Below are 24,168 nucleotides of genomic sequence, written 5' to 3' on the forward strand. Positions count from 1 at the left end.
AGGGAGGGAAGGGGTGGGGGTGCGAAGGAAGGGGGCGTGTCGCGTAGATGGGGTAAGATGAAGGAGGGGGAGGAGGGATGGTTTTGACAGGGCGGGAAAGGGCACAGCGGGGCTTGGAGTGGGTGGGGCTTCCTTGGAGGCAGCGTGTTGTGGTGTGATCGTGTGGGGCGGGCAAGGGGAGGGAGGAGCCATGGTTTGGGGTGATCACGAAGGATGGGGGCATGGCTTGCACGGAGGGAGCGTTGGCCGGCAGGCCATGTGTGCGCGCCAAGGAACTTGCGGGTGGGTACCATTGCGCATGCTCAGTTGTTTTGTCGTTTTGTGAGTGTGTTATTGTGTTGTTTTTATTTTGATTCGATATGTTTGTACCTTGTGGGTTGAGGTATGTGCATGGGAATTTTGGTTAATTTTCATTGGGTTTTTTTTTTAGTTTTGCTGTCCCGTTGGACGCCCCTTACAGATTTATAGATATAAAGATAGATAGAATATATCATTAGTATAGCAGGGGAGGCAAGGTGGAACTGCCTCTCTGGTCCCCTCTCTATTCGCTCTGGCCCAGAGCAGCAGTGGGTGCTGAGGGGGGGGGGGGGGTTCCCAGCTGATGGCATAGGCAGGAGACAAGGTGGAACTGGACTGTACATAACTTGAAAAGATGCCTATGTACGTTGGGAATTGTAGATTCGCCGAGACAGCCAACCCGCTCAGGTGGAGGAGACGAAACATGACGTAAAACTACATCCCCAGGGATTTAGCACGGTCAAAATGGCGGCGGAGGTGGCGTGACCAGGATGTGAGGTGAGCACTACATCCCCCAGAGTGCTTTCTGCGGGACAAAAAAGCAAGCAATAGGAGAGGACATTGCTGGTTGTGGCCCGTCCCCTTCTGTTTATTTCCCATCGTGCCCTGCGGCGGCTGAGGGGAGAGGAACAGAGAGCGCGCGTTTGCGGCCTAGTCGTGTCTCTCCCTCTCGTTTCCAGGGAGACGCGGGTTCCTTCCTTCCTCGCCGCCATTATGTCTGCCCAGGCCCAGATGCGGGCGCTGCTCGACCAGCTGATGGGCACCGCCCGCGACGGTGAGTGAGGGGGCGCTGTGAGGAGCGAGGGAAGGGGAAGGAAGGCCGGACATGGCGGCAACTACTCTTCCACGGGCCTGATGCCTACTCCGCCTTCTCTGTGCCTCACAGGCTTCCTGATCTCGAAACGCGTATGCTACTTAGGGGAGGGCGCTCTGCAGAGGTCCAGAGGAGCCTCCGCTCTCGCCTCACAGTCCCGCACGCTTTACCGTTGGCTATTCCCACAACTCTGCTTTATTAAGGTCTTGCTATGGGGGAAGTGTAGTCTGAGTAGGCTCAAGTGCTCTCTGCATATGCTCAGAGGTACTCTTGCTGTCATCTCACACTCGGACGCACTCCGCATAGGCTCAGAGGCACCCCTGCTTTCGCTTCACAGCCCTCCAAGCCTTGCCATTGGTTATTATCACAACAGTGAACTTTATTAAGATATTGCTAAATTGCTATGGGGGAAGTGCGCTCTGCATATGCTCACTCTCTCTAGGCTCAGAGGCGCTCTTCCTGTCATCTTACAGTCCTGTGAGCCTTATCATTAGTTATTCCCACAACTCTTCTCTATTAAGGTATTGCTGTGAGGCAGGCGCACTCTGCAAATGCTCAGGTGCACTCTTGCTCTCGCGTCACAGTTCTCCAAGCCTTCCATTGGTTGGTCCATAACTGTGTGCTTTATTGGTATACATTGCTATTGGTGGAAAGTGCACTTTGCATAGGCTCAGAGGCAGCCTGCATAGGTTCAGAGGCACTCTTGCTGCTGTCTCACAATTCTCCAAGCCTTGCCATTAGTAATTTTACAATGGTGTGCTTTATTAATATAGTGCTCTCAGGCAGGTGTACACTGCATAGGCTCAGAGGCACTCACAATAGATTCAGAGGCACTCTGCATAGGCTCAGGTACACGCTGCATAGCTCAGAGGCACCCTTGCTATTGCCACACAGTTCTCCAAACCTTGCCATCAGTTATTCCCACAACTGTGTGCTTTATGAATGTATATTGCTGTGGGAGGAAGTGCACGCTGCATAGATTCAGGGGCACTCTTTCTCTCATCTCACAGTTCTCCAAGCCTTGCCATTAGCTATTCCCACAACTCTGCTTTATTAAGTATTGCTGTGAGGCAGGTGCACTCTGCATACGCTCAGAGGCACCCTTGCTGTTGTCTCACAGGCCTGAAACCTTGCTATTGGTTATCCCACAGCTGTGTGCTTTATTAATGTATTGCTATGAGGAGAGTGTGCTCTGCATATGATCAGAGGCACTCTTGCTGCTGTCTCACAGTTCCCCAAGCCTTGCCATCGGTGCTTTATTAATGTATTGCTATGGAGGAAGGGCATTCTGCATATGCTCAGAGGCACTCTTGTTGCTGTCTCACAGTTCTTGAAGTCTTGTCAGCAATAATTCTATAACTGTGTGCTTTATTAAGGTATTGCTATGAGGCAGGGGCTGTTATCTCACAGGCCCCTTCTACACAGCTGAATAAAATCCTTATTATCTGCTTTGAAGTGGATTATCTGGCAGTATAGACTCAAGATAATCCAGTTCAAAGCAGATAATGTGGATTATCTGCCTGGATATACTGGATTATATGGCATTGTAGAAGGGCCCACAGTCTTCAAGCCTCGCCATTGGTTATTCTCACAACTCTGTGCTTTATTAATGTATATTGCAATGAGGAAGGTGCACTCTGCATAGGCACAGAGGCACCCTTTCTCTCATTTCACAGTTCTCCAAGCTCTGCCATCAGCTATTCCCACATCTCCATCTACGAACCCACACGCTCACTCTGATCATCTGGGGAGGTCCTGCTCGTGATCCCACCCACGTCGCAAGCGCGTTTGGTGGGGACACGGGACAGGGCCTTCTCTGTGGTGGCCCCCCGACTTTGGAATGCCCTTCCAAAAGATCTCCGACAGGCCCCTACTTTAGCAGTTTTCAGAAGGAACCTAAAAACCTGGCTGTTCCGATGTGCCTTCCCAGATTAGGAATTTCCCCCTTCCCAAGTCCTAGAAGCACCTTAGCACAACCAATGTTACTGCACACCGCACCTTTTAATCCATGTTCCTCCTGCCATCTCAGCATTTTAACCCATGTACCCCTTTGCGCCGGCCGAACCAGTTTTAATTGTGTCTTGTAGTTATTGTTGTTATTTTGCTTGATTGCTTTGATTTGCTTTGTTTAGTATTGTGTTATGTTTTTTATTGTATTGTGTTTTGAGGCTCCGGCCTGTGTAAGCCGCATCGAGTCCTGCGGGAGATGCTAGCGGGGTACAAATAAAGTTAATAATAATAATAATAATAATAATAATAATAATAATAATAAGTGTGTGCTTTATTTGTGTATATTGCTATGAGGGAAGTATTCCCACATCTGTGTGCTCTATTATGGTCTCGCCTTTGATTATTCCACAACTGTGTGATTTCTTAAGGGCCACACAGCCATATAACCCACAATATCAAGGTAGATAACCTACAATATCTGCTTGGAACTGGATTATCTGAGTCTACACTGCCATATAATCCAGTTCAATGTGGATTTTATGCAGCTGGGTGGAAGGGGCGTCAATGTATATTGCTATGAGGGAGGTGCTCTTGGCATATGCTCAGAGGAACTCTGATTTCACAGGCTTCTGGCTTGAAGCCTTGCCATTAGTTCTGCCAATATATTATTATTATTATTATTATTATTATTATTATTATTATTTAGGATGGCCACTGAATGACTGATGCCCCTTCCACACAGCTGCATAAAATCCACCTTGAACTGGATGATGTGGCAGTGTAGACTCAGATAATCTAGTTCAAAGCAGACAATGTGGATTAACTGCTTGAATCATCTGAATTATATGGCAGTGTGGGCCCTGAATGATAGAAAACAAAAATAACTGTTACAAACATATGTGTGTTCTTTTAAAAAATATTTGGATATATAATCTATGCATATTATTTTTTTCAGGATTATGTGTTAAAAAACAACATCCCTCAAATGACCACCATCAAATGAAGCCCTTTCTACACTGCCATATCATCCTGATTGTCAAAGCAGATAATCCACATCTGTTTTGAACCGGATTGTGTGAGTCTACACCACCAGATATTCCAGTTCAAAGCAGATAATCTGGATTTTATATAGCAATGTAAGTAGGGCCTGGAAGAGCTACAACTTTTTGAACCCTTCAGGTCCCTTCTACAGTGCCATATAATCCAGTCTTTCAGTGGCCACCCTGTATTATATGTTCTGCTGAGAGGTTTTTATTATTATTATTATTATTATTATTATTATTATGGCTTATTAATCTATATGCTACCTTTTCCCAAAATGGATACCAGGTGGTTTATTATCAGTGAAGTTTGGGGGAGAGAAATACAAATGGCAATATATTTTTGAATAAGTGCGAATAGGAAATACACCCAGCGTATGCTCAGAGTCGCTCTTGATTTCCTTTTACTGGAACCTGGTTCATATCCTTGCCGTTAAGGATCCTGGTTCAAATCCTTCTGCCAAAGTGGAAATCCCTGCTTGCTTTGAAGATCTTAAGCAGCATGATTATAATTTCACCAATATACAATTTATTAAGATACAAGCTACCTTTTCCCAAGTGGATCTGAGGTGGTTTATTATAAAATTATTATTATTATTGTTATTATTGCCCGCTTTTTCTTTCCTGAAGGAGACTCAAAAGCAGCTTACATTAAAAAAAATTTGATATAATTTAAAATATACAAATATTAAAACGGAATGATATTTTAAAAAACACAAATGTCCATAAAAACATATTCAAAGCTACAGACCACAGCACCCCCTGACTTGATCTTAAAAACCTTCTTTAAAAGCTTTGGGAAAAATATATATAAATGCCAGTACAGTTCCTGTTGTTAGTGGTTATTCACTATGACATCTGCTACCTTTTTCCCAGAGTGGATTATAAAAGCAGTTTGGGGAGGATGCATATAAATGCCAGCCTCTTGTAGAATAAGCAAAGTGTGGTTCATGCTATTAGTGCTTCTGGTTGTTCCAGTGGAGCTTCCAAATGTAGAGGTAAAGTACCTCAGAATATCACACACGGGGAAACAATACACCATATTTATTTGATTCTAAGCTACAGCCACCTTCCTTGTATAGACATCTCTAAAATAGGGGTGCATCTTAGAATCATGGGTGAGGATCACATATATATGTATATTGTGTTGTGTTAGTTCTAAGATGCACCTTTCCCCCCATATAAACACCTCTAAAAATGGGGTGCATCCCCCCCCTCCCCCGTTGGTGGCATGGAAATTAATGCCCGTCTTGCAATTGATGGTGTCTTAGAATCGAAGAAAACAGTACAATATATAGCAGGCATGAGCAATTAGGAGTTGTGGGAGTTGAAATCCAGAACACCTGAAGGGAGGGCCAAAGTTTGCCAATGCCTGTTATATGGCTCCCCCCCCCCCCCCCCCCACTTTTGGTGGTACTGAAATTAGTGTGTGCCTTACAGTCAGTGTCTTTAAGAGTTGGAAAAATATGGTATATGGCCTGTTGCCTTTGCAACCTCTTGGTAGGTTTCCCAAGAGAGTTTTAGTCTTGAGTTTTTCTTCGGTGATAGATATGATTTCTGGCGACAGAACAACAGGAAGTTGAACTAGAAGCCAAACCGGTCAGGCTGGGTTACTTCTGCTGTGAGCTCTGGGGCTGGCCAGTGCATTGTTGGCGATCGCCATTTAGGCAGTACAATTCTTCATAGGTAAATCACGGTGACAGGTGCCCAAGCAGGACAGCCCGATCCTCAGCTCCTGCGTCATCATCACACTCTCTTGGTGTGCAAAGCCAAGGGCCTGCCAAAGCAGGTGGTGTGCTCCTTGTCGTAACATCTGATCTCTGGAAACATCTGCTCAGTTGCATAAAACACCGGTACAGATGGTGCAAGTGTCAAAGCTTTTAGAGTCAAAGAGATCTGGTGTGCTCTGTTTTAAGGGTTCAGTGGAAAGCATAAGCAGAGAGTACATATCACATTAATTTTCTAAACTTTCACACTCAGAGATGCCCAAAACGTAAGGCTTTAATTGCCAGTTTTGTCAGCTATATGTAGCTCATAATGTCTTGAGCTATAAGCTTGAATTTATATGGTGAGGCTTTTCTCTTGTAGACTCACCTGTAGAGGTAATGCTTCCTGTATAAAAACACGGAGGTTGCCTGTTCTTCATAGAAACAGGATTTTAGTGTGTGCCCCAGGAAAACATTATTTCTCTAGGAAAGCTGTGCATTCCTGAAAAGGTTTGTATTTGCTTCCCTCCTTCCTTGAATCGGCAACTAAAAGTCTGGCACATTTGCAGAACTCTGCACATAATTTTTTGCACTTTGTTTCATAATTGAATAAGTGCTCGTTCTTTCTTTGTGTAATATTGAGTTGCTTTTGAAATGCTTCCCGTATTTTTATTTCATACAAACTGAACAATTGCGGCCCCTCTATTTTATTTATAAAGGTTCAGTGTATCTTTGCCTGCCTACAACAATCTGCAAGGGAGTTGCAGAAAAGCCTCATGTTCATCGAGCCGTGAGTTACAACCAATTTTTAAAGCTGTTATAACAAAAAAAAAGTGTTTGCTGCTTTTTTTCACAAGTAAATTTAAAAGTGTAGCTTAGAAAAGAAGGAAAAAGGGTTTTAAAAACCATTTTCAGTAGACCCAACATTAATTCTGGATGCCTGCAAATCCTGATCTGTAGTCATACACATATTAGCTTTTTAAAAACAATTGTCACATACCATTACCACTTTGCCTTTACTTCTTATGTATCATTCCCCTGACTTCCTTACTGCAGGTATGGGTAAGAAAACTTTTCCTTTAAAACTTTTCAACAGCGGGCATAAAATTCTGCAGCTGAGGTCTTGAAGAATGCAGATGGGTATAGTATGTGTTGGAGCTTGCAGTGTGTATTAACTAACTTTTTTTTAAAGTTTTGCTTGTTTTAAGTGGCTCCCAAATGTACAGTGTTTTCTTGGGGGTGGGAAAGGGGAGGGATAAAACATATCCAACTTTCTAGAACAGCTCTAGATATCTTGGCAGCCTTTCCAAATGCACTGTATGAAACATATTTATGAATACTCAGCTCTTAACTGAAAATATACTGAATTCATAAATGGCTGCCTGATAAAATTTACTAGCTGTGGGTCTGTCTTGTGATCCAAGGGCTTTGAGCAACGTGTTTTGATTTCTATTGAACCCTCGTTCTCCATGTAGAGAAAAAGAGGGACGTCTGTGGATGTGATCCAGACGTCCCTCTTTTGGCTCTGCTGTCTTTTTATGTAGATGTCTGGCAACTGACATAATTTTGGTGAGCAACAAATTGGTAAGTGGTCCATGTAACATTAAATGCAATGCTTAGTTCAGTTCTTGGTTGTGAAAGGAAAATGACTATTCTATGACCTATGCTTTTAGAGTTTTCCAGGCCTTCTGGGGTTCGTGAAGTATTTGATCTGTGTAATGAAACAAAATTAAACATACCACAACTTGCCTTTCATAAACAGCACTTTTAATGTTTTTCATATTTATAACCAAACATGAATTTCAGGTGATGAAACCAGGCAAAGGGTGAAGTTTACAGATGAGCGAGTCTGCAAGAGCCATCTTCTGGATTGCTGCCCACATGATATTCTTGCCGGAACGGTACGTACTCTTTCTCATGACATTGAGATACAATTGTCAAAAGACTTTATTCAAAATGTGGTTTGGTTTGGTAGCTAGATCATATTTGAGATCATCCTACGTATCCATGTGCATGAACTCCAAAGTCCAGCAATAGCAAGCTGGCAGTCAATAACAGCCCCTGCCTCATATTATAGAATGAATAAGAATGAATATATATATTAGGAAATATCGGGCTTAATGTGGTTAATATAAATACTTTTTGTATTAATCAGATAGATACACAGGAAATATAACCACAGTGCAATAAAACAACTAATCAATATTAAGAGGCAGTAATGGTCTAATTAGAAACCTTGACAAAATTAGAATGCATGCCAAGGGGAGCTTTATTTTCTAGTCATTGTCTTCATGTCGCATTCTTGCTCTTTACATGTGTAGTGTGCTGTATGTGTCCAGATGAATCTGGTTTGTGAGTGATTTCAAGTAAAATAAATATACTCCCTCAGGGAACGAAAGCTTAAGAGAGAAAGAGGGCAATGCATTTATGTGTATTTAGTGAAGTATTTGCAGATATGAATTTTATACTGACGGCATCCTGGTCCATAAAGCGTTCTCTTAACAGGCATATTATTACAGACCTGTGGGAATCTCTGTGGAATGCAATATAAAATTAGTAGCAAAAGGATGTACCATATAGTAACCTCCAGAATAATTCAGACTATTTTCTTAGTTCATCACAAGCAATTAAGCATTGTGGTTGTAATGATTTAAAGGAGGTTGTTAGTTTAAAGAACTCTGGTTTATTGAGTTTTAAAATTCTTTTTCAACTTTTTAACAGCGCATGGACCTGGGAGAGTGCACAAAAATTCATGATTTGGCACTAAGAGCAGATTATGAGATTGCAAGTAAAGAAAGGGACCTGTTCTTTGAGCTGGATGTAAGTTTCCCAAATTTCTGGAAATGATATGTGCGTAAATTGAGCAATAAGAGTACAAAAATTCTTGCTAACCTTTTGATTTCTTCTTTACCTGAACATCCTTCTGGAATTGGGAGCATGGGTACTCTATACCACTTGATAATTTTATGTGATTTATTTACTACTCCGTATTCCAGAAATTCACCAGGGATCATAATGCAGTATGTTTTAATGAGTAAATCTCTCATTAAAGGGTTTCTAGGCTATTCTTAAAACAAGAGTTTCAGAACTCTTTGCTATTGATGGTTCCCAGATGTTCAGTGTGACATATTAGCTTCATGTCTGGGAAGCCAAAGCCTCCCCTTGTCTTTTTATCAATGAGAATCGTGTATTTGACTTGATCTTTTACATCCCCAAATAAACTTCATTAAGTCCTTGTTCCATTTCTTAAATATTTCTACATTTATTATAATTGGGATATTCTGGAACAGGAAAAGCAATTTGGGGAGAACATTCATTTTCACCAACGAAATTCGTCCTAGGAAGGAGATATTTAAATATTTCCATTTTTCTAAGTCGTTTTTAATTTCTTTCCATAATTTTTCATAATTATTTTTTAGTAATTGATTATTTTTTGCCGTGATCCAAATTCCTAAATATTTTAGTTTCGTAGTTATACTAAAACCAGTTTGCTTTTGAATTAATTCTTGTCTCTTCTTTTCTACATTCTTTGTTAAAATCATTGTTTTTGTTTTATTTAATTTAAAGCCTGCTAATTTTCCAAATTAATTTATTTTCCTTAGCCAGCCTCCTAGATTTTCCAATGGGTCTTCAATAATTCCAATTACATCATCCTCATAAGGAGTGTGGTGGAGGCTCCTTCTTTGGAGGCTTTTAAGCAGAGGCTGGATGGCCATCTGTCAGGGGTGATTTGAATGGAATATTCCTGCTTCTTGGCAGGGGGTTGGACTGGATGGCCCATGAGGTCTCTTCCAACTCTTTGATTCTATGATTCTATTATTCTATCCGCAAAGACCCTCATTTTAAACTCATACTTTCCCACCTTTGCCCCTTTTATTTCTTTATCATCTTTTATTCCTTTCATTAGAATTTCTAGGGCCATAATAAAGATTAAAAGTGAAGAGGGCAACCTTGACGTGTTCCTTTACTTATAGAGAATTCCTCTCCCACGTTACCGTTCACTAGAATCTTTGCCTTTTGAGTTTCATAAATTGAATTTATAGCGTTGCCAAAACCATATCCCATGTCAAATTCTTGAATTAAAATTTTGAAAAAATCCCAATTCAGGTTATTGAAGGCCTTTTGCGCATCCACCGCCAAAAAGACTACTTCTTTTTGATGATTCTGATCGAAGTACTCTATCTATATATAAAAAAATGCTCATGTCATAATGAGTGGCTTAAAAACAAAAGAAACAAAACAAAAGCTGGGCCAATACCCACCAAATTTGGCAATAAAACTCCTCACCATACAAGGTGTGACCATCAATAATAAAAAACAAAAGAAAAAACTTACAAATCTTAAAAAAGGAGAAGATGCCACTGGGCATGCGTACAGGGAGGGTTGGTGCGCGCGCTTGCACACAGGAGAGCTCCATGTGGCGGAGCCTGTGCTGACAACAGCCTGGAGTCAGACTCGGCTCCTCGAGGTTCTGCAGAGGGAAGGCATTCACCAGCCTGACTAAGGCAGCTGGAGGCAGAGAGGCCTCTTTTTCCTCCTTCTCCCTCCTGCCTTGGGAGTAGGGATTGGAAATCAGTATGCCGGAGGAGGAGGAGGAGGAGGAGGAGGAGGTCCGATTTAGCAGCAGGAAGGAAGGCAAGGCAAGGCCGAGGAAAGGAACTTCCATTTGAATGCTCTGCCATTCAAATTATAGTTTGTTTATTTATTTATTTATTTGCTTCATTTTTATACCGCATTTTTCAGCCCTTAACAGGCGACTCAATGCGGTTTACAGTGCAATTAAAACACAACAATGCAACAACAGGATCGACGATGTCGATCCACAACAATTAACAATCAGACAGGACAAATCAACAAACAACATATATAACGCCTCAGTTGAAATCAGATCCGTTCTTGTAGTCGTTGTGCCGTTCCTATGTTCCATTTACCGTCTTCCTTGATTAGTTGCCTTGCTTAGCCAAACTCTTGTTCGTAAAGCCAGGTCTTGACCATTCTCCGAAACGTCAGCAACGAAGGTGCCTGTCTGATGTCTGCCGGCAAGGCATTCCATAGCCGAGGGGCCACCACTGAGAAGGCCCTGTCTCTCGTCCCCGCCAAGCGCGCCTGTGACGCAGGCGGGATCGAGAGCAGGGCCTCCCCAGACGATCTTAATGTTCTAGTCGGTTCATAGGTGGAGATGCGTTCGGAGAGGTAAGCAGGGCCAGAACCGTTTAGGGCTTTATAGGCTAAAGCCAGCACCTTGAATTGTGCCCGGTAGCAGATTGGCAGCCAGTGGAGCTGGCTCAACAGAGGAGTGGTGTGCTCCCTGAGTGCCGCTCCCGTTAGCAACCTGGCTGCCGAGCGCTGGACCATCTGAAGCTTCCGGGCAGTCTTCAAGGGCAACCCCACGTAGTTCACACTCCCTTTCCTCTTTCATCCCCTTCCTTCTATTTCTTCTTGCTCTCTCCCTCATCCTTCTCTCCCTCCCTTCTCTCTTCCCCCATTTCCTCCCTTCATGCCTTCCCTTCCTCCTCCCCTCCCTCATCCTTCCCCTCTTTCCTTCTCTCTTTCCTTTTTCCTTGCCTCCCCCCCTTCCCTTCTATCATGCCTCCTTCCTTTCTTCCTCCCTCTTTAGCTCTCCCCTTGGGTGCCGCCATCATGGGGTTCCAGTAAGCCCCGCCCCTAATGAAGTAGAGTGTGCTGGGGAGGAAGGAAGGAAGGAAGGAATGGGAGAGCCTCCTCATTGATTGCAGGTGAGCTGGACATCCAAGCAGCCCCCAAGAATTCACATTTGGCCATATTGAGTATTCATCCCAAGTTTGGTCCCGATCCGCCTTTCTTTCACAGTGCTATCCGGATAAACAATTTCTCCTCCCCCTCCCCCTCCCCCTCCTCATTCTCTCATCCACCCCAACTCCTCCTTCCCTCCCTCCCTCCTTCCCTTCCTTTCTCTACTTCCTTCTCCTTCCTTTAATTCTTTCCCTCCCTGCCTTCCCTCCTTCCCCTCCTTCCTCTCCCTCCTTCTTTCCTTTCCTTTTCTCCATTACTCCTCCCACCCTTTCCTTCCTTCCTTCCTTCCTTCCTTCCTTCCTTTCCTTTCCTTTCCTCCCTTTCTTTCCTCCCCCCCCCCCCCAGCTTCATCCTCCTTTATTAAATCTACAGTGTAGATGCACCCAAAGTCATCACTTCCACACTGCCATGGAACATCCAGATTATCTACTTAGGACTGGATTATATGGCAGTGTAGACACACACACATCACATACACATAGATATGGATGGATGTTAGATCACTGGTTGGTGATACATATACACACACACATATATAATTACAATACTTTTTATATTACTATTATATATACTGCTATATAATACATAAATATATATTGTTATATGTATAATACGTTACTACTATATATTACTATATTAAATAGACTTATAGAATAGAGTTAGAAGGGACTCTACCGTGTTATTGGGGGAGAACAGACAGGAAAGAAGGAAGAGGGGAAGGCAGGAAGGAGAGAAGGAAGGAAAGAAAGGTACCGAAAAAAGGAAGGAAGGAAGAAGATGAGTAGAAGGGAAAGGAAAGGCAGGAAAGAGGTAAAGAAGGAAGGAGAAAAGGAAATGAAAAGTGAAAGAAGCAAGGAAACAGGGGAGAAATGAGACAAAGGAAGTAGAGAAAGAGGGAGGGAAGGAAGGAAAGAGAGAAGGAAGGATGAAACCAAAGAGTGAAAGAAGGAATGAAAGAAACAGGTAGAGAAGGAAGAAAGGAGAAAAGGGGGAAGAGAAAGAAAAAAAAGGGGGGGGGAATAGGTTGGTACCTCTCTTTCATAACAGTCTAGATATCTACCTCTACTTTGAAAATTTTTACTACAGGCCACAGCAACAAGTGGCAGGGCACAGCTAGTTAGATCTAAAATGGTTCGAATATTACTTTTCATATACCTATTTGGGAGGAAACCCGCTTGTTCTTCCCCTATCCAGTCCTTTAGAAATTCTTTTAAATGAGAGGCTAAAATATTTGCGAAAATCTTATAGTCAGTATTCAACAAAGATATCGGTCTATAATTTCTTACATCTGTTGGGTCTGCTCCTTCCTTATGAATTAGTGTTATTTCCGCCAATTTCCACGTTTCCGGTATTTTTGTAATTGTATCGCTTTATTCATCACTTTTTGCAACAATGGAGTTAATTCATGTTTCAGAACCTTATAAAACCCTAACCATCTGGCTCTTGGGCCTTATTGGAGTCCATACTATTTATTGCTTTATCAATTTCTTCCAGCGTAATTTCTCTATTCAATTTATCTCTCTTTTAATTTTTTGCAATTTAAAATTACTCAAATAAGTCATTATATCTTCTTTGGGGATATTATCATTCTTGTATAATTATTTGTAAAATTTTTGAAATTTGTCCAGAATTTCTTTATTCTTAGTAATTACTTTATCCCTGCTTTTTATTTTTGTTATTTGATATGATTGTTTCTTTTTTCGAACCTCTCTCACTAACCGTCTTCCTGGTTTATTTGCATTTTCAAATTGTGATTGCTTTAGGAATTTTAGTTGCTTCACTTGCTGATCTAGTTCCAGGTGGTGCTTTTTTTGTTTCAGTTCCATAAGTGCTTTGATTATTGAGTGTTTTGAGGGGTCACCTTTCAAATCTCTCTCTTTTAATTGTATTTGCTCCTCGATTCCTTTTAACTCTTTATTTCTCTGTTTATTAATCTTTGAGTTATGATGTATCAGATGACCCCGTAACACCGCTTTTAGTGCATCCCATACAATTTGAGGTTTAGTTTCCTCAATGTGGTTTAATCTCAAATAATCTTTAGTTATTTCCTTGTATTTTTAATGTCTTCTTTTTAAAGTAAGTTATCATTCAATCTCCATTTCCAAACTTTGATTACTCTGTTTATCACCATATCTATCGGACAGTGATCTGATATCTCTCTGGGTAAGATATTTATTTCGTCTACTCTGGTGAGGAGAGTTTTTGATAACCAGATCATATTAATCCGAGACCCTGTTTTGTGTCTGTTTGAATAGAATGTGTAATCTCCCCCCCCCCCAATTTTTTACTCTCTAAACATCTTCAAGTTCCATCTCGTTTTTAAGTAATATTATATTCTGAGGGAGGATAGTATGCCCATCTTTTAGTTTTTTACTTTTCTTTGTTTTATCCCAAATACTGTATAGGACTCCATTAAAGTCTCCCAAAAGTATTAATTCATCAAATTCTGCATTCAGTAATTTGTCCTTTAAGATTTTTGTGAAGATTTTTTTGGGCCGTTTGGTGCATAAATATTACATACCAGAATTTTTAATTCTCCCATTAATACACTAACTCTCAAAATTCTTCCTTCTTGATCTTTAAATTCTAATTTTGATTCCATGGACTCCCTGATATAAGTTGCTACTCCCCTCTTCTTCTTCTCATCTGATGAATAATACACTTTTCCTAATTTACTATTAGTTAAATGAAGTGTATGTCTCTGGGAGATATGTGTTTCTTGTAAGGCTATGATATTATAATTGCCTTGGAGTAATTTGGTGAAGAGTTTTTTTTCCATTTTTGCGGGGAATTAAGGCCATTCACATTGTTTGTATAACATTTTATTTGTTGATCACTCATCATTATTTTTTTCATTGTCCATCCCAGTCCCTATTGCACCTATGTCTTCATCCACATTGCTTAGTGCAGACGCCCCTTGTGTCTGAACACCTTCCTCATCATCGTTTTCCAGAGATCCGGGTCTTGGCCTTTTCTTCTGATTGCTTTTTTAAGGAGATATTCCCTTCTTATCTTTCTTCATTTCTTTCATCAATCTGTCATAAAAGGCTTTAGCCTTATCCTCAGATGTTAGCCAATATTTTTCTTCTTTATATGTTGTCATGATACCTTTGTAGCGCTCCAAACGAAATCTGATCTGCCTTTTCTTCAGTTCTTCCGTTAAGAAGAGATACTTTCTTCTTCTATTCAGACAGATTGTGGATATTCTTTGAGCATCACTACCTTCGTTCCTTTATAAAATGTTGGCTTTCTGTTATTATTGTAGAGAATCTCATCTCTTGTTCTTCTTTTTATTTATTTATTTATTTACGACATTTATATGCCGCCTTTCTCACGAAGGGGACTCAGAGCGGCTTACAAGGTATATATACATACAATATATTTATTAGCATAGTACAATATCAGTTTTAAATATTGCTATATTATATTATACCAATTATATTGTAATATTATTAGTAATATTACATGTAATCTAAATATATAATTATAATATATTATTATTAGTATTAGTATTATATTGCATTATATTATAATATTATAAATATTATATGTTTATACAATATATATTATATTATATTATTAGAATAGCATAGGAGATAAGGTGGAACTGTCCCCTGGCCTCCCCTCTCTTCGCTCTGGCTCAGAGCGGCAGTTGGTGCTGGGGGGAGGGATCTCCAGTTGATGGCACATGCAGGAGAGAAGATGGTGCTGTCCCCTGGCCTCCCCTCTCTTCGTTCTGGCTCTTCTTTTTGTAAATTACACGACTATATCTCTCGGTGTTTTATTTATTTTTGAGTAATTAGTAGTTATCCTAAAGATTTTGTCTACTTCTTTACCCAATTCGTCTTCAGTAGATTCAATACTTGGGGCTAAGATCTTAAGAACCATTTATCTTAAATCTTTTTTCAGAACTTCCCATACGTTTCTTAGTCTTAATTGAAAGTCAAATTCCGTCTGCTGAAGCTTTTCCTGTTCTCTTTCCAATTTTTCTTGTTTCTTATCCAGCTCTTTCATCTTTTTTTGTATTTTACTCTGGTTCTCCTCTATTTTCTCCTTATCCTTTTTTAATTCTTTCGTTTCATCACGTGGTTGGTTTACATCTTTCTTTATTGCCCCATATTCTTCTTTAATTTCCTTTTTCATCACTTTCCATTCCTCCTGCATTGCTTTGTAATTAGCCTCTTGTTTCTCAGTTATCCCATGAACTTCTTCTTCCACCGTATCTTGTTTTATAGATAGTTTCTGAATCTCCTTCAATATATCTTTCATTTTTATTTCTTCTGAGCCTTGGGACCCTCTTTTCGTAGTTGTGGTCAATTTAAATTCTTTGTCTTTATCCATTTTTACTTTAGGGGTTGTCACTTTTAAATCTATAAGGGGGGAGGATAAATCAATTTCTAATTCATCAAAAACTGTCTCTCTTTATATAAGTTGAAATATTTTATCTGAATTTTTGTTTATATTTTAATTTCTCACTATTATTCATTCACTTCAGTCTAATCTTTATTTATACACATGAAAATTTATAACCAGTTATAATTAATTTTGGTGGAAATCAATTCTGTCAGTGCCCCCTAAATTCATTCTATTATTGAGATTTAATATATTTAATATTTCTTCTTTGACTTCATTCACTTTTAATAATTTAGTTTTGTCTGACTTAATTATATTTTAGTATTATTATCCTAACTAAATTTAATGTGGCCTTCTTTCCCCTTTTCTCTTTTTAAATTCCTTCTTCTGGCTTCTTCTTATCCCGACCAACTCTTGCCTCCCAGCGATCCGTTGTTCTCTGCCTAGGTCTTCTCCCCACCACGCATCGCACACCTCTTGCCTCCCGACGCTCCGTTACCCCCGCCTGGGTCTTCTCCCACACACCTCTTGCCTCCCGCTGAGCCGCCAAGCCACTTACCCGATCTGTCCAGCCGATTTGCTGCTTCTCTTACTCTTCTACTCAGTTCCTCCAGCCGCTCTGTATATTCCTTAATATAGTTCTTCCCAAAGTCCCTCTCACTCCTGAGTTGATCTCTTATTTGATTACATTTATATATACTAGAGTTTGATTTAGTAATTTCTTTATGAAGTTTATCCACTCTCCTGCCTCCCTTCCACCCTTAATCTTCCCTGGCTTCTTCTGCCCTTACGACCTGCGTCTTCTGTCACTTCTGGTGGCAGGGTGTTTTCTTCAGCCTTTCGCCCTGCATTTTACGTCACTTCTGGTGGCGAGGTATTTTGCAATGCCACTCGTACTTCTACTTCCTGCTTCCCTGGCTCTTCGCGCCACTCTCTCTAAGCCCGCCTCTCCAGTTCAGTTGTTTATAAAGAAGCCATCCATAGACCAAATAATGTGGCATCAAGGTCAGGGTTCTTCCTTTCTTTTTTAATTAATTATTTATTGTTAAATTAGTCATATTAAAAAATGCTCAGTAAAATTATCTGCCAAATTAATCCTTTTGGGATCGGGAGTGGGAGGGCCTTCTAATAATCTTCAATAATCTTCGAATCAATTTACCTCTTATTTCAATTTTCTCATGAATTTTCGCATTTAACCATCAACTATTATCAAATGTCTTTGAGAAATTCTTAGTTTCCCGGAATCCTCTGTATTTAGTCGTAGTTTTGTTAATCCTTCACTTTCTGCTTATTCAAATTTCGTTTTAAATATTCTTTTATTCTTGTCAATATGCCGCCCTCCCTTCTAACATGGGGGGGGGGGATACAGTAGAGCTCTGCCACAGTTAATTCTTTGGAAACGTACGTTTCTTTTCCTCCATAAGCAGTTTCTTTTCTTGCAGTCTTCTTAGTGGAAGGCGGGGGTGACAACAGTTATTGCAGCCTTTTGGCTGCTTCTCACGGAGAGGTTTGCTACCCTCGCTTCGTCCGGATCCACTTAATCCCCCTCCCTTGAGGGGTGGGAGATTTTATCGGGACCCGGGACTTGCGTTCGGGTTTAGCGCACCTTCGGCACTCGATCCGTCTGAAGGTGGGGAGCTATCGCTCTACCAAACCCCTCAACGCGATACCCCCTCCGAGGAGCTCTCAGAGGGACTGTCCTGTCGTCATCTTACCTCCACTGGAAGTCCCAAAAGCTGTTTTCAACAGGGGAGAATATAAGGTGATATGCACCAATATCTGTGTCCACATCAGGAGTGAGAGACTATAATTTCTGCCTTTTGTACCTGTGCAGGCAATGGACCACTTGGAGTCTTTCATTGCTGAATGTGACAGAAGAACTGAACTAGCGAAGAAACGGCTTGCAGAAACACAGGAAGAGATCAGTGCTGAAGTGGCCGCTAAGGTATATCCACTGTGTCAAATCATGTGTGATGGCCTCCTGTGCAAGCTGGAAGGGCTTTAGTACAGGTATCCCAGTTAAAAAACTTAGCATGTTCCTGGACATTACTTCTTCAGTGGAGAATTTCATGCCACACTTTGCTGAATTACGTTGAACTACTCTTCTTTTTGTCATGTATATACCTATTTCTATGAAGTGCTCCCCTCTGATCAGCTCAGGGACAGCCATCACTTAAAATTGGCTAGAGATGGGACATTCGTATGTGTGGCACCAAAACTTTGGAATGCTTTGCCAGAAGTGATAAGAGCAGGCCCAACTCTCTTGGCCTTTAGGAAAAACTTGAAAACTTTCCTGTGTAGATTACCTTTTCACTGATGGTGGCAGAAGACTAAGATCTGTACTTTATAGTCACATTTTACCCCCATAGGTATTTTAGACTGTTTAATTTTGACAAATATTTCTACTGGATAATACACCAAAAAGAGACATTATTTTCATTACAGGAGACTGGAATGCCAAGGTGGGAAGTCAAATGACAACTGGGATCACAGGCAAGCATGGTCTGGGAGAACAAAATGAAGCGGGACGCAGGCTGATAGAATTTTGCCAGGAAAACTCACTGTGTATAACAACCTTCCAACAACCTAAAAGACGGCTTTATACGTGGACCTCACCAGATGGTCAACACCGAAATCAGATTGACTACATCCTTTGCAGCCAAAGGTGGTGGACATTCATCCAGTCGGTGAAAACAAGACCTGGGGCTGACTGTAGCTCAGATCACGAACTTCTTATTGCTCAATTTAGAATAAAACTAAAGTGATCAGGGAAAATACACAGACCAGTTAGATATGATCTCACTAACATTCCTAGCGAATATACAGTGGAAATGAAGAACAGATTTGAAGGACTAGATTTAGTAAACAGAGTCCCAGAAGAACTATGGACAGAAGTCCGCGACATTGTTCAGGAGGCGGCAACAAAGTACGTCCCAAAGAAAAAGAAAACCAAGAAGGCAAAATGGTTGTCTGCTGAGACACTGGAAGTAGCCCAAGAAAGGAGAAAAGCAAAAGGAAACAGTGATAAGGGGAGATATACCCAGTTAAATGCCCAATTCCAGAGGTTAGCCAGAAGAGATAAGGAACTATTTTTAAATAAGCAATGCATGGAAGTGGAAGAAAACAACAGAATAGGAAGGACAAGAGACCTCTTCCAGAAAATTAGAAACATTGGAGGTAAATTTCAGGCAAAAATAGGTACGATAAGAAACAAAGATGGTAGGGATCTAACAGAAGCTGAAGATATCAAGAGAAGGTGGTGAGACTATACAGAAGATCTGTATAGGAAGGATAATAATATCGAGGATAGTTTTGACAGTATGGTGAATGAATTAGAACCAGACATCCTGAGCAGTGAGATTGAATGGGCCTTAAGAAGCATTGCTGACAACAAGGCAGCAGGAGACGACGGGATCCCAGCTGAACCGTTTAAAATTTGAAAAGATGATGCTGTCAAGGTGATGCATGCCATATGCCAGCAAATATGGAAAACACAAGAATGGCCATCAGACTGGAAAAAATCAACTTATATCCCCATACCAAAAAAGGGAAATGCGAAAGACTGCTCAAACTTCCGTACAGTGGCCCTTATTTCTCATGCCAGTAAGGTAATGCTCAAGATCCTGCAAGGAAGACTCCAGCAATACATGGAGCGAGAGTTGCCAGATGTTCAAGCTAGGTTTAGAAAAGGCAGAGGAACGAGAGACCAGATCCGCTGGATAATGGAGAAAGACAGGGAGTTTCAGAAAAACATCTACTTCTGCTTCATTGACTATTCTAAAGCATTTGACTGTGTGGATCATAATAAATAGTGGCAAGTTATTGGTGGGATGGGCATACCAAGCCACCTTGTCTCTCTCTTGAGGAATCTGTACAAAGACCAAGTAGCAACAGTAAGAACTGACCACGGAACAACAGACTGGTTCAAGATTGGGAAAGGCATACGGCAAGGCTGCATACTCACCCAACCTTTTAAACTTGTATTCATGCGATGTGCGGGGCTTGATGAATGCAAAGCTGGGGTGAAAATTGCTGGGAGAAACATTAACAACCTCAGATATGCAGATGACACCACTCTGATGGCCGAAAGCGAGGAGGAGCTGAGGAGCCTTCTAATCAAGGTGAAAGAAGAAAGCGCAAATGCCGGGTTGCAGCTAAACATTAAAAAAAACAAGATTATGGCAACAAGAATGATTGACAACTGGGAAATAGAGGGAGAAAATACGGAGGCCATGACAGACTTTGTATTTCTAGGTGCAAAGATTACTGCAGATGCAGACTGTGGCCAGGAAATCAGAAGATGCTTACTTCTTGGGAGGAGAGCAATGTCCAATCTCGATAAAATAGTAAAGAGCAGAGACATCACACTGGCAACAAAGATCTGCATAGTCAAAACCATGGTATTCCCTGTAGTAACTTACGGATGTGAGAGCTGGACCTTAGGGAAGGCTGAGCGAAGGAAGATAGATGCTTTTGAGCTGTGGTGTTGGAGGAAAGTTCTGAGAGTGCCTTGGACTGTGAGAAGATCCAACCAGTCCATCCTCCAGGAAATAAAGCCCGACTGCTCACTGGAGGGAAGGATACTAGAGACAAAGTTGAAGTACTTTGGCCACATCATGAGAAGTTAGCAAAGCTTAGAGAAGACAATTATGCTGGGGAAAGTAGAAGGTAAAAGAAAGAGGGGCCGACCAAGGGCAAGATGGATGGATGGCATCCTTGAAGTGACTGGACTGACCTTGAAGGAGCTGGGGATGGTGACAGCCGACAGGGAGCTCTGGCGTGGGCTGGTCCATGAGGTCACGAAGAGTCGGAGACGACTGAACGAATGAACAACAAATTTTGACCATTTTCAATCCAATAAGGACTGATTTGGGATTATTTTAATGGTTTATTTTATATTATGTTTTAATTATGGTTGTAAATCGCGTTGAGATCTTTTAGAAAGACAATATAGAAATGTCCTAAACAAATAATTATTATTTCTTTTTTTATAATATTTCTGCTTCTGGTAAAAAAAATTATGTCAGGAAAGCCCAGGAACGTATCTACTTTGTGATCACTGAGGCTCATCTATAATTGATACCCTCTTGTACTGTTACCTGAGTCCCCCCACTTTTCCATTCTTAGTTGCAAACAATTCACTGATCTTCTGTACATGTTGCATTGGGGTGTGCAAGACAGATTTGGGCTAAGACAGTGAATTGTCTTTTGCAGATACTTCAGCTGGTCTTGGTCTAAACCAAAATGCTAGTCTGTCTTTTAGTAGGCTCATGGAGTGAATGCAAGTTTGGTGAATCGGCATTTATGCAAGCATATAGATTTCTTGGTTTTACTCTCATTGGGATAATTTCAGATAGTGATGGTCTAGTGGCTGGTGCCAGTCCCTGCCAGATTTCCAAGAAAGAAAGTAAAATCATTGTAGATGTGAAGGAGTGTGGTTAAAACTTACTGCCACCTAATCTGTGAGAAAAGCCGGGCAACGATCAATATTGGCTTAGGAGCTATTTTATAAAGGGACTATTAATTACAGAAGGCTTTATTCATTTGATAGCGTAGCGTTTACTGTCCCTGGCTTGACTTTACTTCTTATGCAGGCTGTTTGCCTTGAGAGAAATTGTATCAGGCTAGGCTTGAGGAAAACAGTAACAAGTTTATTTTAACAGGAGTATAACATGTTTAACTGTTTCTTCACAAGAGGCACAAGTCTTGATTCGTTACATTAGTAAGGTTTCATGAGTAATCTCAGGCACAGACTTCAAGAGGTTTCTATAAGCAGATGTAACTCTTCTGGACAACTGTCCTAATAAAACAAATAAGCTAAAAGGCTTATTAAGAGAATTGGCTCCCAGCCAAACCTTGATTCTTAACTCAGAATCAATAACCCCCTGTAGTTTTATCACTACCGGGTCCTTTTCTGTAACCCCATTAGTCACCAATTAATTCCCTGAATCTCCACCCAGAGACTCAGTCTTCCCAGTAGCTCACCGGCTTACTGACTGACTTTCAAAACAGCTGCCCCGTGAAGAGGCAGTTGGCTCCGCCCCTGTTGCTATGGCAACCCAGCTAACGCCAAGCCACCATCTCCAACAAAATATATTCCTTCATACTTACCATTTATCAACCACTATCTAAACAACACATAAACATGAGAATAAAAGTTACACATCGTCACACCTCCCAACCCATAGGGATTATTTTTGACTTTTCTACCAACTAGAATGGTCAAAAATAATTTGGATAATATCAACATCATATAACTATATACAAACCATATATTGATCAGCTATTCAGTAATATCCATGTATGCGATACCAAAGTCTCACATTTCTAACATTTTTCTTATCTCTTCTGCAATATACTTGGTTAATTTCCCTGTGACTACTGACATATAATTTCAATATTTTTACATATATCAGTCTTTTAATATCAATTCCTTTAAACTTATGAGCAAGTCTGAATAATTGGAAGAGATTTAAGTCTCTATAGTTAATCACAGGTTGTTCATAACTAAGAGTCTCTTGGTCTTCCATGAAGTCACAACGCTGTTGTAGGAAGCCTTCTCCTTTCTCTTCTTTTGCTGCTGGAGCTTCTTCTTTCAACCTGATCTTCCAATTATCAGGAACAGTTCTGCTTTCATTGAGTTTTAAGGCTCGAATAAAGGTTTGCTTCAACGTAGCATCAGGTCTTAGTGAAGAATTTGTAGTTCCTTGAACATTTTTTCTTGGTATTGAAGAGCATTCACCATCGTTGGAAGAATGAACAAGAACACTGTCTTTCTCTATTGTAGTCTCATCACTGCTGTCTGGATGAACCTTTAAACCTTGGAACTGGAGATTTGTCTTTTTATCAAGACTAACAGTCAGTGTATATCACTTTTCTTAACAATCCATCAGCTTGGTTTGTATTCTCTTTTTCTTCCTTGCTGGAAGATGAAGATTTTTTCTCCGATATATAACTAGATCTTCTTTCTCTGCTTATTTTCTTTTCAGCTGTAGGCATTTCGAAGTGTTCAGGTTTAGTAAGGAGAAGCTGATCTAATGTTTTATTCTCAGCAAAATGTCTCTCTTCTTTTTTGATGTTTCACTTAGATTCTTAACTTCAACCACAATTCCGAGCTTCAAAACTTCTTTTGTGCGATCACCTAGAACCTTTATAGTGAACGAATCATGGTTGGAAGTTATCTTTACTTCAACTAATCTTTCAGGTGTATGGACCTTTGTTTCACAGAAAGCTCTTGAATATTTTGAACTCTCATCAGTTTCTACCGTCAAATCAAGAGTCTGCTTTTCTTCAGCTTTCTCTTTTGATTGTATTTCATTGTCTTTGTCAGTGAGCTCAGCAGAGTTAATTTCTTTACTTGGAGCTGAAGGTAATACATCTTTTAATGTCAACGATTCTTTCAGCTTTTTTTTCTCCTCGGAATTTATCACTTGTTCTGCAGGAACCACTGTTTCTATATTCTCATCACTGGCTCTACCTGGATGCTCATTATATTTCTGAGGTACCACCCTCAAGTCTTTTTCCTCTTTAGGTAACTCTGATATTTTCTTAATCCTTCTGGCCAGGTCATTTCCAATCAAGCATGAGTAAGGGATCTCTGAACTTATGGCAAAATCCCACATGCCTGTCCAATTGCCATATCTTATAGGCAAAGAGTAATCGCTGGTCCTAAACCTTTAAAATTAATCTGAGAAGTAGGATTTTGATACCTCTCAGATATCATCTTTGGATGAATTACACAAACTTCAGAACCCGTGTCTCTCCACCCTTGCAACAGGTTTCCATCTATTTTGATGGGTTCCAAATAGTCATTTGGGACTGTGTTTAGTACCACAAACAAACACTGTTTTTCAATCTGTTCCCCTTTTTGAACTACCTCAGTGCAGTCCTTCTTAGCACTGGGTTCCACTTCTTTTTCAGGGATATTGCTTTTTCTAATGAAGAAGGTGGACTTCTCTTTTCTCAGGAGATTACATTGAGACTTAAAATGTCCTAATTTTCCACAATGAAAACAGCCCTTATTTCCCTCAGTACTGTTAGGCTGCATAGAATCATAGAATCATAGAATCAAAGAGTTGGAAGAGACCTCATGGGCCATCCAGTCCAACCCCCTGCCAAAAAGCAGGAATATTGCATTCAAATCACCCCTGACAGATGGCCATCCAGCCTCTGCTTAAAAGCTTCCTCCACCACACTCCGGGGCAGAGAGTTCCACTGCTGAACGGCTCTCACAGTC

The 24,168-nt window shown here is 40.8% G+C and overlaps 1 protein-coding gene and 1 pseudogene across 4 annotated transcripts in view; one reads left to right on the forward strand and one right to left on the reverse strand.

The window, feature by feature from the left end:
- Positions 1-887: 887 nt before the first annotated feature.
- LOC137095082 (putative RNA-binding protein Luc7-like 1) overlaps positions 888-24,168 on the forward strand; it is a 38,633-nt gene continuing 15,352 nt past the window's right edge. For 2 of the 4 annotated variants that reach the window (XM_067461295.1, XM_067461297.1), the window contains exons 1-4: positions 935-1,072; positions 7,614-7,708; positions 8,529-8,627; positions 17,767-17,877. In XM_067461295.1, the coding sequence (XP_067317396.1) occupies positions 1,012-1,072; positions 7,614-7,708; positions 8,529-8,627; positions 17,767-17,877 (366 nt within the window). In that variant the 5' untranslated portion in view covers positions 935-1,011. Of the gene's footprint in view, positions 1,073-6,526; positions 6,598-7,613; positions 7,709-8,528; positions 8,628-17,766; positions 17,878-24,168 lie in introns of all 4 variants that reach the window. The other 2 variants (XM_067461298.1, XM_067461296.1) reach the window with 2 other exon arrangements.
- Positions 22,040-23,554, reverse strand: LOC137095265 (AT-rich interactive domain-containing protein 4B-like; annotated as a pseudogene).

The sequence above is a fragment of the Anolis sagrei genome, chromosome Y (assembly GCF_037176765.1).
Source record: "Anolis sagrei isolate rAnoSag1 chromosome Y, rAnoSag1.mat, whole genome shotgun sequence".
Taxonomy (NCBI): domain Eukaryota; kingdom Metazoa; phylum Chordata; class Lepidosauria; order Squamata; family Dactyloidae; genus Anolis; species Anolis sagrei.